The sequence below is a fragment of the Amblyomma mixtum genome, chromosome 8, assembly GCF_055824585.1.
Source record: "Amblyomma mixtum isolate Tamu chromosome 8, ASM5582458v1, whole genome shotgun sequence".
NCBI classification, from domain to species: domain Eukaryota; kingdom Metazoa; phylum Arthropoda; class Arachnida; order Ixodida; family Ixodidae; genus Amblyomma; species Amblyomma mixtum.
Genome location: NC_143019.1, coordinates 18,315,898 through 18,329,938, shown reverse-complemented (window position 1 = coordinate 18,329,938; position 14,041 = coordinate 18,315,898). Strand labels below are relative to the sequence as shown.

General features: G+C 46.6%; 1 protein-coding gene across 1 annotated transcript; it reads right to left on the bottom strand.

Moving 5' to 3' along the window:
• Positions 1–864: 864 nt before the first annotated feature.
• On the bottom strand, positions 865–12,326 carry LOC149331557 (uncharacterized). Its single transcript, XM_089557364.1, has 5 exons — positions 11,955–12,326; positions 8,496–8,771; positions 7,089–7,316; positions 4,199–4,457; positions 865–1,183 (listed from the first exon to the last, which is right to left on the bottom strand). The coding sequence occupies exons 1-5, from the start codon at positions 12,324–12,326 to the stop codon at positions 1,062–1,064; spliced, it is 1,257 nt and encodes a 418-aa protein (XP_089413490.1). The 3' UTR covers positions 865–1,061.
• Between the last annotated feature and the right edge of the window lie 1,715 nt (positions 12,327–14,041).

Genomic DNA, 14,041 nt, shown 5'->3' with positions numbered 1-14,041 from the left:
GATGATCAGAAAACGGCGCCAGTACCAGAAATTCCGCCCCCGCGAAGCTGAAGCTGGGAGACCTCCACTGCAGCACCTCTTTCTCTTTTCTTCTTTCACTCCCACCTTCCTCCCTTCCCTTACGGCACGGCTCATGTTTCCACCGAAATATGTGAGACAGATACTGCACTATTTCCTTTCCTCTAAAACCAACCAACCAACCCCAACGCAAGAAGCAGGAGAATCATTATAGCGGCACTCAGACGCTCTGAGGGCCCGGTCCGACAGAAGACCGCCACAGACCGGGCTGCCGACTTTATGGACAGCAGGGACATGAACACAAATATGCCCATTTGGCTAATCTTCGCCCTATTTCTATCGAGTAACTTTGCAGGAGGCGCGAGATATATGCTATGGCTCAGGGTGGTCACCTGAGCCATAGCATAGCATAGCATAGCCATAGCCGTAGTAGTCAGAACGCGCCTGTTCTCCTGCACAGGCGCGTTCTGACTACTACGGCTACGACCACGCCGACAAGCACGCTTTGCCCGGTGATGTTCGCATTAAAAGTTAGCGCTCTGATTTTTCTCTAAAGCACTCGGAGGCGGGTGTGGCGGCGCGCGAACCCCGGCGCACTAAGGGTGCACGGCACTTTTCCTAGGCACTCTTGGCGATGCAGTGAGCAAGCGGACAGGAATTGAATGCCTTGGTCGGTGGGACGCTTCTATGCATTTCAGAGCGAACAGCAGGCACCTGGTTACAAACTGAGCAGCTCCACCCGTCACTTCCTGTCCCCGCTGTTAGCTAAACAGCCGTTCTTCCATTAACAAAGAACAAGTGAAGAGGCCCGGTTACAAGCAGCGGCAGATTTTATTTATGTTTAATTACATCAAAATCCATTCGGCAGCAAGGCCAGATTTTCTTTTTCAAAAAATTTGATCACTTTGACAGCGTTTCACTAGGAAACGATGCGTATATGTTTTCTGTAATGTCATTCGTTGGGGTCTGTGAGGCCAACCAAGCAAAGGCTCCGTCCTCGCTTCCGTAATAAATTTTGCGGCCCTGTGAATCCTGACGGACATCTATGAAGCGCCGACACCTCTTGTCAGCGCACGGTGGACCACCGTCTTGTGGGATACGATGGCCGCTGAGATTTCTGCTTCGTGGACCTCAGTTGCTTCAGCCATTTCGTGGTACGGGACAACTGTTGGCAGCACAAGATGGCAATTAACTTGACGGGCAAACTCGCGTAATTGCCTACCTCATTATGCCGATTTAAGATAGCTAGAATTACTATATCCTTGCATACGACGACGGCGCAAGCATATGTACCCTAACTTTTTTTTTTTCACATAATAGATACCGTTAATACCGCTACCGGTTTCTAAGCAGCTTTCTTTCCATAAGTATGCGCGTATCATAAATAATATAAATGATGCGAGGCCACTGTAATAAAGTAAAACCAGCGTAGATACAGCGAGAGTGCAATCATTTACACACTTGCAAAAACTACACATTCACAGCATGTGGTATAACTTATACAACTTTGCTCAATCCTGTTCAACTGGCTTATGGCACAGTATTTCCCGCATGTTCAAAACACATGATTCAACCTTTAATGTCAATCATTTGTTGTTATAAGCTATCCGTGTATAAGGTTCCGAAGTAATAAAGAAACGCACCCACTTCGATTAAATTCATCAAACACTTTAGCCGCACTACACACTAAAACAAGTTGCAGAGCATTCTTATTTTCACTTTCTTACTGCGAAGTTTTTTAATAAGTTAGCATGAACAGTTAAAGCTGATATGTCATCTTGTGCATACAAACAAACAGTTGGAGCATATTAACCCCGAAACGCTGCCCGCCACACATGTCAATGACCCATTCTGATGGCTCGCATGTACCAGGTAACCAGTGCGCTGAAGTCATGAATTCGTATTTCGATTCTGTGTTCACTCATGAACCCACTTCCGACGTTCCCTTCCAAACGTGTTTTAACTACTCCGAAATGCAGCCGGTCACAATCACATCTGAAGGCATAGCGAAACTAATAGATAACCTTAAGATCTGTAGCAGTCCAGGCCCTGACAACATATCGCCTAAAATTCTAAAAGGTACCAAACTGGTTTCCAGTTTGATTTTACAGATAATTTTCAATCAGTCTATCGCCACAACATCAATTCCAAGTGACTGGAAAGATAGCACCGTAACCCCTGTACACAAATCTGGCAGCCGTTCTGACACTTCGAATTACCGCCTCATTTCTTTGACGTGCATCTCTTGCAAACAGCTAGAGCATGTACTGTATTCAGCCATTGCATCACACCTTGACGCCAATTCTTTTTTCTTTCCGAATCAGCATGGTTTCCGTCGAGGCCTTTCATGCGAAACACAGCTATTCGAATTCACAACAGACCTTCACCTTAATCTCGACTCCGGCTTTCAAACTGACGTCATTTATCTGGACTTTTCTAAAGCATTTGACTGCGTACCCCATCGTCGCCTCATGGCAAAACTTTCGAGCCTTCATCTTGACCCGCTGGTTTTATCGTGGATCCACTGTTTCCTTTCTAACCGTTCGCAACGCACTGTAATAGACAACCACCATTCTTCAGCTGCAAACGTCATTTCGGGTGTTCCTCAGGGCTCTGTGCTCGGCCCTCTTCTTTTTTTGGTATTTATTAACGACCTTCCTTGCATCATATCATCGTCAATTCGCCTATTCGCAGATGACTGCATTCTATATCGACGCATATCATCAAACAACGATCAAGTCCTCCTCCAATATGACCTCAACAAAATAACCAACTGGTGCACCCGGCGGCTGATGACATTAAACGTTTCAAAATGCAAGTACATGGCAGTATCACGTAAACGCAATAGCTTAAATTACCAGTATTCTTTAAGGTCAATCCCCCTAACACAAGTCGAGTCCTACCGGTAATTAGGAATAACAATCACTAGCAAACTTTCATGGCCTGAGCACATCTTAAACATAGTAGCTGAAAGTTCAAAATCGCCCAACAGACTGAGAAGGTACCTAGCCGTGTCCCCTCCATTCATCCGCAAACTCGCTTATGAAACATTCATTCGTACTAAACTAGAATATGCCTAGAATGGAACCCGCACCAGTCATACCTAATTGAAGCATTAGAATCAGTACAAAGTCGTGCAGCCCGATTTATTACTTCTTGTTACGATCGCAGAACCAGTGTTTCTGGCATAAAATCATCTCTTGACATACCGCCACTGTCTTTTCGCCGTAAAATTTCCCAACTCTGCCTTTTCCACAAGTTATACTACTGTTTTCCTCAATTGCACTGCACACTTCTACTCCCTCCCTATAGAACATCTCGTCGTCTTTTTAACAGCCTGAGCCTACAGCGTTTACATGGTTCCACCAATGCCTTTCAAAAATCATTCCCGCCATCCGCCATTGAACTGTGGAATGAGCTGCCTGAGGCAGTTGTAACTGAGCGCGATGCAAATAAATTCAAAACCCTGCTTTTATCTCAACCCTTTCGTTAGCGCACTTAAGTGTAATGCCCGACAATTTTCAGTACCACCTCTGCACATGTTACATTTTTGAACCCTTGTCTGCTAATCAGTGTTCCCGTTTTCTTCCTGTATATATAGCGTGATGGCCACAGTGTACCTGTGATTGTTCCCTTTTTCATTTTTCAATGCTCTTTTAACAATTGTTTTGCCTTCTTCACTGTTATATTTCAAATGTTCCTATTGTTTGTGATTTCGTATTTTTGCTCCCCCCTTATGTAATGCCCCAGCTAGGGGTCCTTAAAGGAAAATAAATGATAATGATGATGATGATGAGAATAGTTGGATCGCAAATAGAATAGGAAAACATATAACTTGTACATATTATTCAGCTAGTTTCTAGGTTATCAGGATTTCAGACACTTGTTAGCTAGCGTCGCTAAGACTTGTGGCCTACGGAACTTCAGTGGAAAAGTCAGGTTTTATGATATAACTAATCGTACCAGAAACAGGCTCGATTTTTCCGCCAGATTTACGTTCACGGTGATCTCCCACACGCATTCCACCCCCCCCCCCCCCCTTCGCTATTCCATCACCCCCTCTGCCTCCCCATTCTTGTCCTCTCCGTCACGTGAACACCTCTACTCCTCCAAGCAGTTATCATTCAATCTTAGCTGACCTCTTCTCGAACGTCAGATTATACCACAATAGTAAGCTTACCATCAGGGATGGGCCTGCCTGTCGTAAGCAATGCCAGCAAGGCTGCGTGAAAGGCGTCCCTGCGAGTGGATCCTCGGCGCCGCTGTCTCGTGTAGCTTATATAGAGAATCCCCAAGGCAACCATGTCACCTAAAGACATCTTGATCATAGAAAGAGCCGTCCACAACGCGTTGCAGAGGGCAAACACCCACACGCAGGCCCCAATAGCGTTGTCGACCACGAAATTCTGCATGTATGGGCCGTATTTGTCGTGGTGCATCTGCAAGGCACAAAGCGAGCACAAGCGGATGAAAGCAGGTTGGGGAGGGGACTAACCTCGGAGAGGAAATCATGATAATGCTGTGGCGGCGTCATTACGGTATTTTCATTGCTTCTTCAAAAAATAAATCTAGAATCAACTGTCCATTGCTTCAACAACCGGTAACACCTTTTGGACAGGTAGGTTTAAAGATTCGTCACGAACACGCAGCGAAGCGCATAGGAAATGCTGCTGAGAGAATAATGTGTCAATCCACCTTTTTCCCGTCCGCGTCGCATTGTCGAAGTTGGCCTATCCATATAGAATTGAACTCGCTACACTGAAACCTTGTCATTTTGCGTTAACTTTGGCTTAAAAGGAATAGTTTCGTATTCCTATGAAACGATCTTTAATATGCCGGAGAAAATTTTTCTGCGGCAGCCATTAAGGCATGCGAAATATTACGTCATTTGAAAATAATGCTGTGTGATTAGTACACCGTGCACCTCCTTCTTAAAAAAGCAGTAGATTACCGAGAGGCTGTCCCGTAAAGGCAGCCACCAGTTCTCAAAAATCTGCACAGTCCGCTGCCACGCGCATCGTCGCTTCGTGCCTGTGGCTTTGCAAGCGGCTGTGCGTATCTTGTGTGCTTGGAGGAGTGTGCTTGCAAGAGCTTGGACCCTCGGAATAGGTTTCATGGCCAGTGAATGAGACCAAATATAATTGTTATAGGCTCCACATAACCAGCAAACCAAAGGATACTGTACATTTTATACAGTATTTTTCCCCTAAGTTGTGCAACGCTCTTGAAAACGGTAATGCTTTCTACAGAGCGACAACTAGTGAAGGGTTGTTGGTTGTCGTTTTGTCCGGGTCAACTCATTCCTAAATACGCCTCGTCTTCTAATTAACAAAGATGCATAAATGCACTGTCGAGTACTTAAATCACTTAAATGCAAATTTCGAATACACTATTTCCTGAGCAGGCTGTGAAATTTCCGTTTCCACAGTAACTTCCTCTTGGTTTCATGTTTTTATTCAGCTCAGAATAAAGCTCGTGACTGTAACCTATTTACTGCTTATACATCGGTGCTTTCAGCAAGCGGGTCCCTTAAAAGATGCTTGTTCCAGAGATATACAACCCCCGCCATTGCAGCGCATAGCCGAGCCCCAGTTTAAATCTGTAGGGCTGTAGTCAGAGCAAATAATTGGAAGCACGCTACAGTTAAGGAAACAACTGAAATCGACATTTTCCTCCATGCACAGTAACTTTAACATTCGATTAGGCTAGTTGGTGAGAAAAAGTGGAAGAAACAATTGCGCGCCGCGTGGTTATGACGCGAGAGTATTAATGGGTTAATGACCATATATGCGGAATTCAACATTCTCGATTTTACTTTCATAGATCCCTGGGAGTCCTGATACCCCTCCTCACGCAGTGGTTCAGCGGTTAAGCGATGCGTCACTGCCCTGCGGTGGTAGGTGCTGCCTCCGGTGGGTCTTGTGCGACAAGAGTTGCCCTACCCAAGCAACGTCTCCAGTGTGGCCACACTGAACAGTGTGATTACTGCGGATGCTTCCCCCTTTGCTTCCACCGATCTTGCCGCCACTATTCGCCAGATTGACAGCGAAGAATTATTTCGCTTCCAGAATCTTATTTGTCGCCCCACCGAGCATTCACCTACGTAGCCGCTGGATGAGGCATTGCCCCTGTCTGCCAGCACAGCGGACTTTGCGGTGTATAGAGTGCCTCAGCGATCCAGACCGCACCAAGTACCACGCTCGCTCAAGGAAGAGCGTGTGCGCTACAGCGAGCGTCCACTAGCCATTTACGAAGCTGGCGTAAGACGAGACGCCTTGCCTCTGGATGCAGGCAACGATGACGGCTTTAAGGTGAAGACTTTCGTCTGTCTGGCAGTGGTTTGCGACCGATGTGGGCATCCTGGCCACATCTCGGGGCATTGCCATAGACGCCGGCCAGTTGTCGGCGTAGTTGACCGTGGGCAAAAATTCTAGGAAAAATTCCCACAGAAGCAACCTAGGAGGCAAATGTAGGGGGCAGGTGGGCCACCAAGGTCACATGACCATCTGGCGTCATCGCCACCGGCCCATTGGATTAGGAGCAAACTGCCCACCGTAGCAGGTGGCAGTTACGTAATTGTTTGGTCGCCAGAGTTTCCTCGGCAGGAGGAACCTGGGTAGCGCGATCCCAACCGGTTGCACCACCTGCCATCGCCAGTGCGCCAGCCAGGACACCCATGGACCAGCGAATCCAAAGTGCAGAATGACCGATTCCGCATATGTGAGCATTAACCTATTAACACTATCACGTAATACTCATAAGGTGAAGCTTAACTATCACCTCCAGTTTTCTATATGCTTTCCATATCCGCCGCATGGAGAACATATGGAACAAAGGCAATCGTCATATGGAACACTGTACCATAGAAGGCAAAATCTGCAGAATTCGTGTGAGAGCTATATGGTTAAAACGGCTCCTAAACTCCGTTAGTTTCTTTCATATTTTTGCGAGCGCTTGCCACAGGCTGTCTTCCAGAGTAGGCTCAGTTACCGTAACCACACGTGCGTCCACTCGATTGCCTATGGTGGCATGCTGAAAAAGGTATTACAAGACCAAAGCGGCCCGTGTACCTGGATAAGCTCGCTGTGCTCTGACGTGGCAAGCATTTCATAGAGACATGCGCACGCTCTGAGGATGTCTTCTCTAGAGCGGCCCGAGGGCTCATGGCACATCTTTGGAAGCACGCAGGAGCGTGAACCGTAAAGGTCCGGTAGCTTGCGGGGCCGGCATGCGAGATACTTGCTGTAGCTGTTGTGGGCGTAGAACGTCGACGCCGTAACAGCGCGGTCCCGCATCATCTGTGTAGAGAAGTTCAGAAATAATAAAAAAGGGCGAGACACCAGACAGCAAACCTTTTCAACGTGCTTCAGCGACTGGCCCAGTACTCCAAAGTGCTATACAGAGAAGCACGCCTACTGTCCTTCTCTGCCACGACGCAAAGCTTTCTTTTGGCCCAGTCAAGCACAGGATTGGTCGCATCGCACATTGCTTCAGAGTGTCAGTAGTTGATTATACACCACAACAATTTGAATGGTGACATCGCAGCGAAATGGAAAACTGAAATAAACCCCAATGCACATGAAGAGTACCATGGCTCGTCACTATTGAGAATGCTACTTTTTTTCGTAAAATATATTGAACTATTTAGTTCAATATATTTTTCGACCACCTGGGGTTCTTCAACGTGCACTGACATCGCACAGTACACGGGCCTCTAGAATTTCGCCTCCATCGAGAAATATGGAAAATATTTATGAAGCATGTACAATCTTTGTCAAAATTATACAGCCCAAGGGGTTTACCTCCAAGCCGTGTAGCGGGGCTTTTTATGCACATTTGACAGTTCTACAGGCTACTGGGCTATTTAGTTCAAATAGCCCAGTAGCCTGTAGCGTTAAGCTTTTACTCACCCTTTTTCTTTCTGGTGAAGTAGCGGAATTACATATTAAATAAGCGTAGAATATATCCTGCTACCTCACTGTCTGTATCCTTCTATACAAGGTGCTAAACGTGCTTAATTGCAATGAGATTACGATGTAGAATTAGTTAGTTAGGGTCTTTGTCAAAAATATACAGCCCAAGGTGACTTCTGAGCCCTGCACCGCCACCCCGTTTCCATACTCAGGGACCGTAATCTCATGAAGGCGGGAGGATCTTAAGTCCTCAACCCTCCCAAGCTAAGGACTGTCAAATGTGCTTAAAGAGCCCCGCTACACGGCTTGGAGGTAAACACCTTGAGCTGTATAACTTTGACAAAGATTGTACATGCTTCTTAAATATTTTCCGTATTTTCCGATGGAGGCGAAATTCTAGAGGCCCGTGTACTGTGCGATGTCAGTGCACGTTAAAGAACCCCAGGTGTTTGAAATTTCCGGAGCCCTTCGCTACGCCGCCCCTCATAGCCTGAGTCGCTCTGGGACGTTAAACCCTTATAAAATTTCATCTAATAGCTCTCCGGAAGAGAGTGCGACTTTCACCTTGAAGCCTGACACCAGGAGAGGACCGTTAACCTTCGACGAAGCAACCATCCACGTCGTGTAGCAGAGCTTCGTGAAGAGCCAGACAGCGAAGGGCCCGACGTTCCCGGCCGTTCGTAGCGCTGGCAGGCAGAGGTACATCACGAATTCAGGACCGACGTAGATGGCAGACTCAATGACGATCAGCGCCGGCATTCTTTGATCGCCCAGTATCCGAAAGGGGGACTGCCTCTGACAATTCACCACCTCCCTCAGGAACGCCAGAAGACGGAGGCCCTGAGTACGTCAAAGAAAAAACGTTTAGAACGGATGAACTCTCGTCCCTGCGCCCAGTTAGACGCACATCCAAGCAGGAAAAAAAACATTCTGAGTAAATTCAAAAACATGGCGTGCACGGTCTGGCCTTTCAGTCTTAAGAAATGTGGGTCGCTAAGCACACAGTAACAACAAAAACTGCACCAGGAAGAAAAGAAAGGAAAAGTGTAAAAATGAAACGAAAGGCGCGGAAACTTCGTAACTGAAAGTGGTTTTCGGGCACGTACTCTGGCCGGACTGGAGTGTCATATAATTGGCTCCTTTCTCTTGCTCTTAGGAACACCAAACGTCATCCCAAGTTGCCAGTGCCTTTAAATAAAATACAGCTGCCTGCTTCTGTTTGCACGATATTTAACAAAGATTGTAGGAATTTACAGTCCTTTTCTTATGTAATTTGCAGAAACAAAAATCAAATTTAGGCTGAGATGCCCTAACGAGAAAGGTGGCCAAGCTCTCTACGCAAGCACCTGCTATCTCCGACTTCCGTGCTCCTAATAACCAGCGCGGAGCAAAAAATATGTCGTGTTCACATCGCCCAGAACACTAGAATAAAAGCATTGTTTTAATACGAGCATACCCACTTTTATGTACTTCGCCGTGCTTACCATGCTTGGCAAAGGACAACGCACGACACGTACTCTCCACTGCATCGGCATTACTTCATTAGTAAGCCGAGAATAATAAATATCTGCACACACATTAGACCTACAGCTTCCTGTGCTGTCTTGCTGCTTGTCAGGTAAGTAGAAAGCAAAGCATTCTCTTGCACAGCAATGCGAACTTCTATGTCGCACCACCTGATCTCAAATACAAACTATCTTGAAACCAAAAACAAACTGGATACTTTATCTTTAAACGTGTTTTTGAAGCGTGAGCTTGATTTTCTGCTCAGGACGAGGTGAAATAATTAGAAGCCGTTTTCTTTTCTATATGAAAACCATCTGTAATATGTGGAATTGAAAAGATTGAATTCGGTTAGTTCTTTCGAACTGCGCACTATACATCGCGTAGCAGGGACATATGCAACAGATGGTAGGCACATGACCGACAAAACTAATCACAATTGGGGCGAACAGTCCACTAACGTCACAAGACCAAGAAAAAGAGGCAAACAAAACGAAGCAGATGAACCCAGTATCCCCAGAACGCATCTAACAGGTTGTATTCTTCTTTCTATAAGGTGGTACCTAGTGACGTAGCATTTTTTAATTTCATAGCACAGGAGGTTCACAAAAGCAAAACCTTTCCGGGGGTATCGGTGTCTGATGAAGCTTCCCACTATTAGGTGGTGTTTATGGGGAATTTGCCTCTTCTCACCTGCCACCTGTCAACCATTCCCCTCCCCTCTCCATTTGTAGGGGAGAGGAGACAGATGCCTCACTAAGAATGACTAAAATATACGAAAATGCATAAGAAAATTACTCAGACAACAGCAGGACTACAGCCTCCCCGAGAACTGTTTCCGCAAAAATCAGGCTTGATGGAGCTATTCTTCCTTGCATTGCTCGGTAAAAGCAACCAGGTTCTCGGCAGCCCCATCGGCAGCTGTTTGAAACTGCCACATGCCAGTGCTGTCGCACATCGCCTAAATGCAGCGCCACGGCGTCGGTAGTGGTATAAAGGCACGCAAAGATCTAACAATGACACGCATTTAGCGTGGCCGGAATCGGAATGACGGAAAAGGATCACAACTGCAGTGGGTTAGGAGGCGGAAGATAATGGACTAAGAATTGTAATAGAAAGAGAATTGGAAGATATTGGCGAGTGAAAGAAGAATGTTGCCGCATTTTCCCCGCATCAATAGAATTGGTTGCCCTTAAATTTCCTCGGCGAGGCTACTCTGCCGGCAGCCGGCAAAATAGCCCGCAGGGGACAACTCCATTGCCTTATTCCTTCCACATCGCGACACACAGCCAATGAAACGAGACTGCTAGAATTTTGTTTTTCTAGCTGTATTGCTGGAAGAATAGCCGGCATAAAAAATTACCGGCAGCCGGCAATCAAATTTAACCCAAAGAATCTCAGAATGTTGCCTAAAGGCGGCACTCTACCAGGAGAAACAAATATTGATTTGTCCTGTTTTCTTTTTCTTTTTATAAGAACAAAATAATTTTTCTAGGTTGGGGGGCGGGGGGGGGGGGGGGTGCGCGTCATGTGACTACAGCGAGCCACTACGACGGCACTGTCGTTATTCTGTTTTTCGGCTGATTCTGCCGGCTGCCAGAAATATAGCCACCTCCTAATTTTTTCTCCCCCTCCCCAGACGTGCATGTTGCCTGCCCTCAACCCACCATCATCATCATCAGCCTGACTACGCCCACTGCAAGGCAAAGGTATCTCCCATGTGTCTCCAAATAACCCTGTCCTTTGCCAGTTGCGACCACCGTACCCCGCAAACGTCTTAACCTTAACCACCCACCTAACTTTGTGCCGCCCCTTGCTACGCTTGCCTTCTCTTGTAATACACTCCATTACCCTTATGGACCAGCGGTTATCGTGCCTTCGCATTTTTGAAACTTGAAAGAGGTACGTACTTGCGCAAAAGACGGGACGGAAACGAGGAAACACAAATGACATGTACATGTCGTTCGTGCTTCCTCGTTTTCGTCCCGTCGTTTGCGCAAGTACAGTCTTTGTCAAAAGTTTAGAGCCCAGGGGGTTCGCTTCTAAGCCTCGAAGTGCCACTCTAACATTCGTCGTAGTTCTACCCATTAGAGGAGGCAGGCCCAGAAATCTTCTTGCCTTCAGCAGATTTGCAGCGCTGGAGGTGCATTACGAACCAGACAGTGTGCTTCAGAAACAAACCCCCTGGGCTCCAAACTTTTGACAAAGGCTGTATGTACCCCTTTCAAGCTATGAACCAACTCGCCCAGATTAGAGTTTTAATAGAGCCTTCGCAGTGCATGCCCTGCCCAACACATTTCTTCCTCTTGATTTCGACCAGGATGCCATTAATCCGCATTCGTTCCCTCAGCCACTCTGCCCGCTTGCGGTCTTTTAACGTTACACCGATCATTTTCCTTTCCATGCCTCGCTGCCTGCGTTGTCCTTGACTTAAGCTGAGTCCTCTTTGTTAGCCTCCACGTTTCTGCCCCATAGGTGAGTGCCGGTAAGATACAGCTGTTGTATACTGAATCCGCTCACCATGAAACCAATGGCGCAAGCACATAATGCTTGGCTGGTAGCCGCGTCCAGTCGCAAGAACATGTTTCGCCAGCAGCGAGCGTAATCACGCCAGCGGTCGATGAAGGGACACCACACTTCCCGGAACAAACCACGGCGTTCATGCTGACCCCGCAGCGCCACCTCCTGCTGGCTGCCACCTGCATTCAACCCCTCCTTACAGGGCTGCGGACAAGACACTGCACTCGAGGAAAGGTCGTCCCCTTCGGCACAGTATTCGTAGTTTCTGTTGAACACAGCCGGCGGCCGCTTCCGCTCTTCTGTGGCCCCTGACCGTTCCGTATTCAGCCTGGCAGCAAACGTCGTCGACCCTCCCTGACACACGTCGGTCATGACTGGCCCGTCGACGCTTGGTATTTTTGAGACCAGCCGGAGAGGTTGCGCGGCGGTGAATTTTAAGACAGAATGAGGGCCACCGAGTGGGGCTGCAGATTTCGACGCCCTTCTTCTTCTTATTCCTCTTCTCCACAGTAGACACCCTTCCTGCTTCGACTTCGTCAACTTCTTGAATGCGAGAAATAGAGCGACGCAGTCGTCTTTTGAGCGGTGGGAGGCGCTGCTGACCAGCGATAACTTGTAGGACCAACGGGCCCTCATACAACAGGTACGCAGGGCACATCAAGCCTGTGGAGCCCCGGAAATGAGGGCCCCAACGATCAGCTTGCACAACTCCCCTTCAATTTAAGAAAGTTCTTCCTCCTCCTCCTTTATCGCGTGCAGAATGGCACACATCTGAGCCTCGAGGTGCATTTTTTGTTTTGCATTGAGTCGCCTCACAGCTTTATAAAGGACCATTTTTTTCTGAACACGATCTCAGTATCTGATATAAAAAGTATAACGAACAACCAGGGCAGACCACAGTTTGCACTTCGTTTATTGTCTGCACAAAAAGAAGAGAAAGATTCTTTTGCAGCAAGTAGTTTCGATCTTCGCCCTTCGGTATCCCAAAAATAAATGTTATTATTATGCTTATCTTTATTATTAGTTGCAGAAGTAATCGATTCTCGTAGTGTTTGCGGACGCGGAGGAGGATAGTTCAAATCCCGTTCCGGTAATCGACTCGCTTTCGATTTATAATTTCACTTTCTCACCCAAGATAGAAAGTGAATTATTGTGACATCTATATTTCAACCAATCGAAGAAATTGATTACAGCAAGCGCATTCTAAGCGCCCCATCAAGACGTGCGAATCTAAACAAACGCCTCCATAGCTACCACAACGAGCTACACGGCACTGAACTACAAGAATCATGTCAAGAATTTTAATTGTTTGGATCACATCACTGTTTTTCTAAGGGCTCCTGAATAAATCTGTGCCAGCACAGAAAAAAATTTATAGGGCAGGTACAGTTCCGCGTAGAAATCGCAGTTCTCACCTTATCACCGTACGCTCGCCTTATCACCGTACTTTTAAGTTTTCTCTGATTACAAGTTAAAATATTGCCATTCAGTTACTACGCGGATGGCATATAGCACTGGTTGGTGACGTCAAGGAAAGCTGGTTATGTCCGGCGTCTGAGCCCACGGTTATCAGTTACACGAAAGAACTCCTATTTTTCTTTTCACAGTAGTATTTAGTACCGTGAAATGATTATGTGTCGTTAATCTCAAACGGAACATGGACAGGATAACTGCAATGCACAAAGAGGAACACGACAATATTAGCGGCGTGAGTAAAGAGAATGGAGGTGTTAACACACCCACTGAGCGGGCGTTTCTCCATCGAATTGAAAATGGAATGTCTTCGTAATCAGTCGTTCTGAACAAAAACGTCCTAGTTTTTCATTTCTCGTGTGATTTTGTTTGAAATCAATCCTTCTCCATTCTTTTGACTGTGACTTAGGCATTCAGTCTATGCTCTTGCGACCCGCGCTGTTTTAAAACTCCGTAAAAGGGCGGGTAAAACTGACCAGAACGTATCCCTTCGCTTAGGGTGAGGGCGGATGTACAGATCTCAGCAGTATGAAAGGAGGCAAGGTATATTAAAAGGTGAATTTTTTTTTAAGTTTGTACTAAATTTGAAAGTAACTTGAAAGCAAATTTGAAAG

Excerpts from the sequence above, each read along its gene's own strand:
- LOC149331557 (XM_089557364.1), bottom strand. The coding sequence starts at position 12,326 with ATGACCGACGTGTGTCAGGGAGGGTCGACGACGTTTGCTGCCAGGCTG. Across the intron at positions 4,458-7,088 it reads AGCACAGCGAGCTTATCCAG|ATGCACCACGACAAATACGG; the intron begins GTACACGGGCCG and ends TGTGCCTTGCAG. Across the intron at positions 1,184-4,198 it reads AGGCAGGCCCATCCCTGATG|TTGTCCCGTACCACGAAATG; the intron begins GTAAGCTTACTA and ends TGCTGCCAACAG.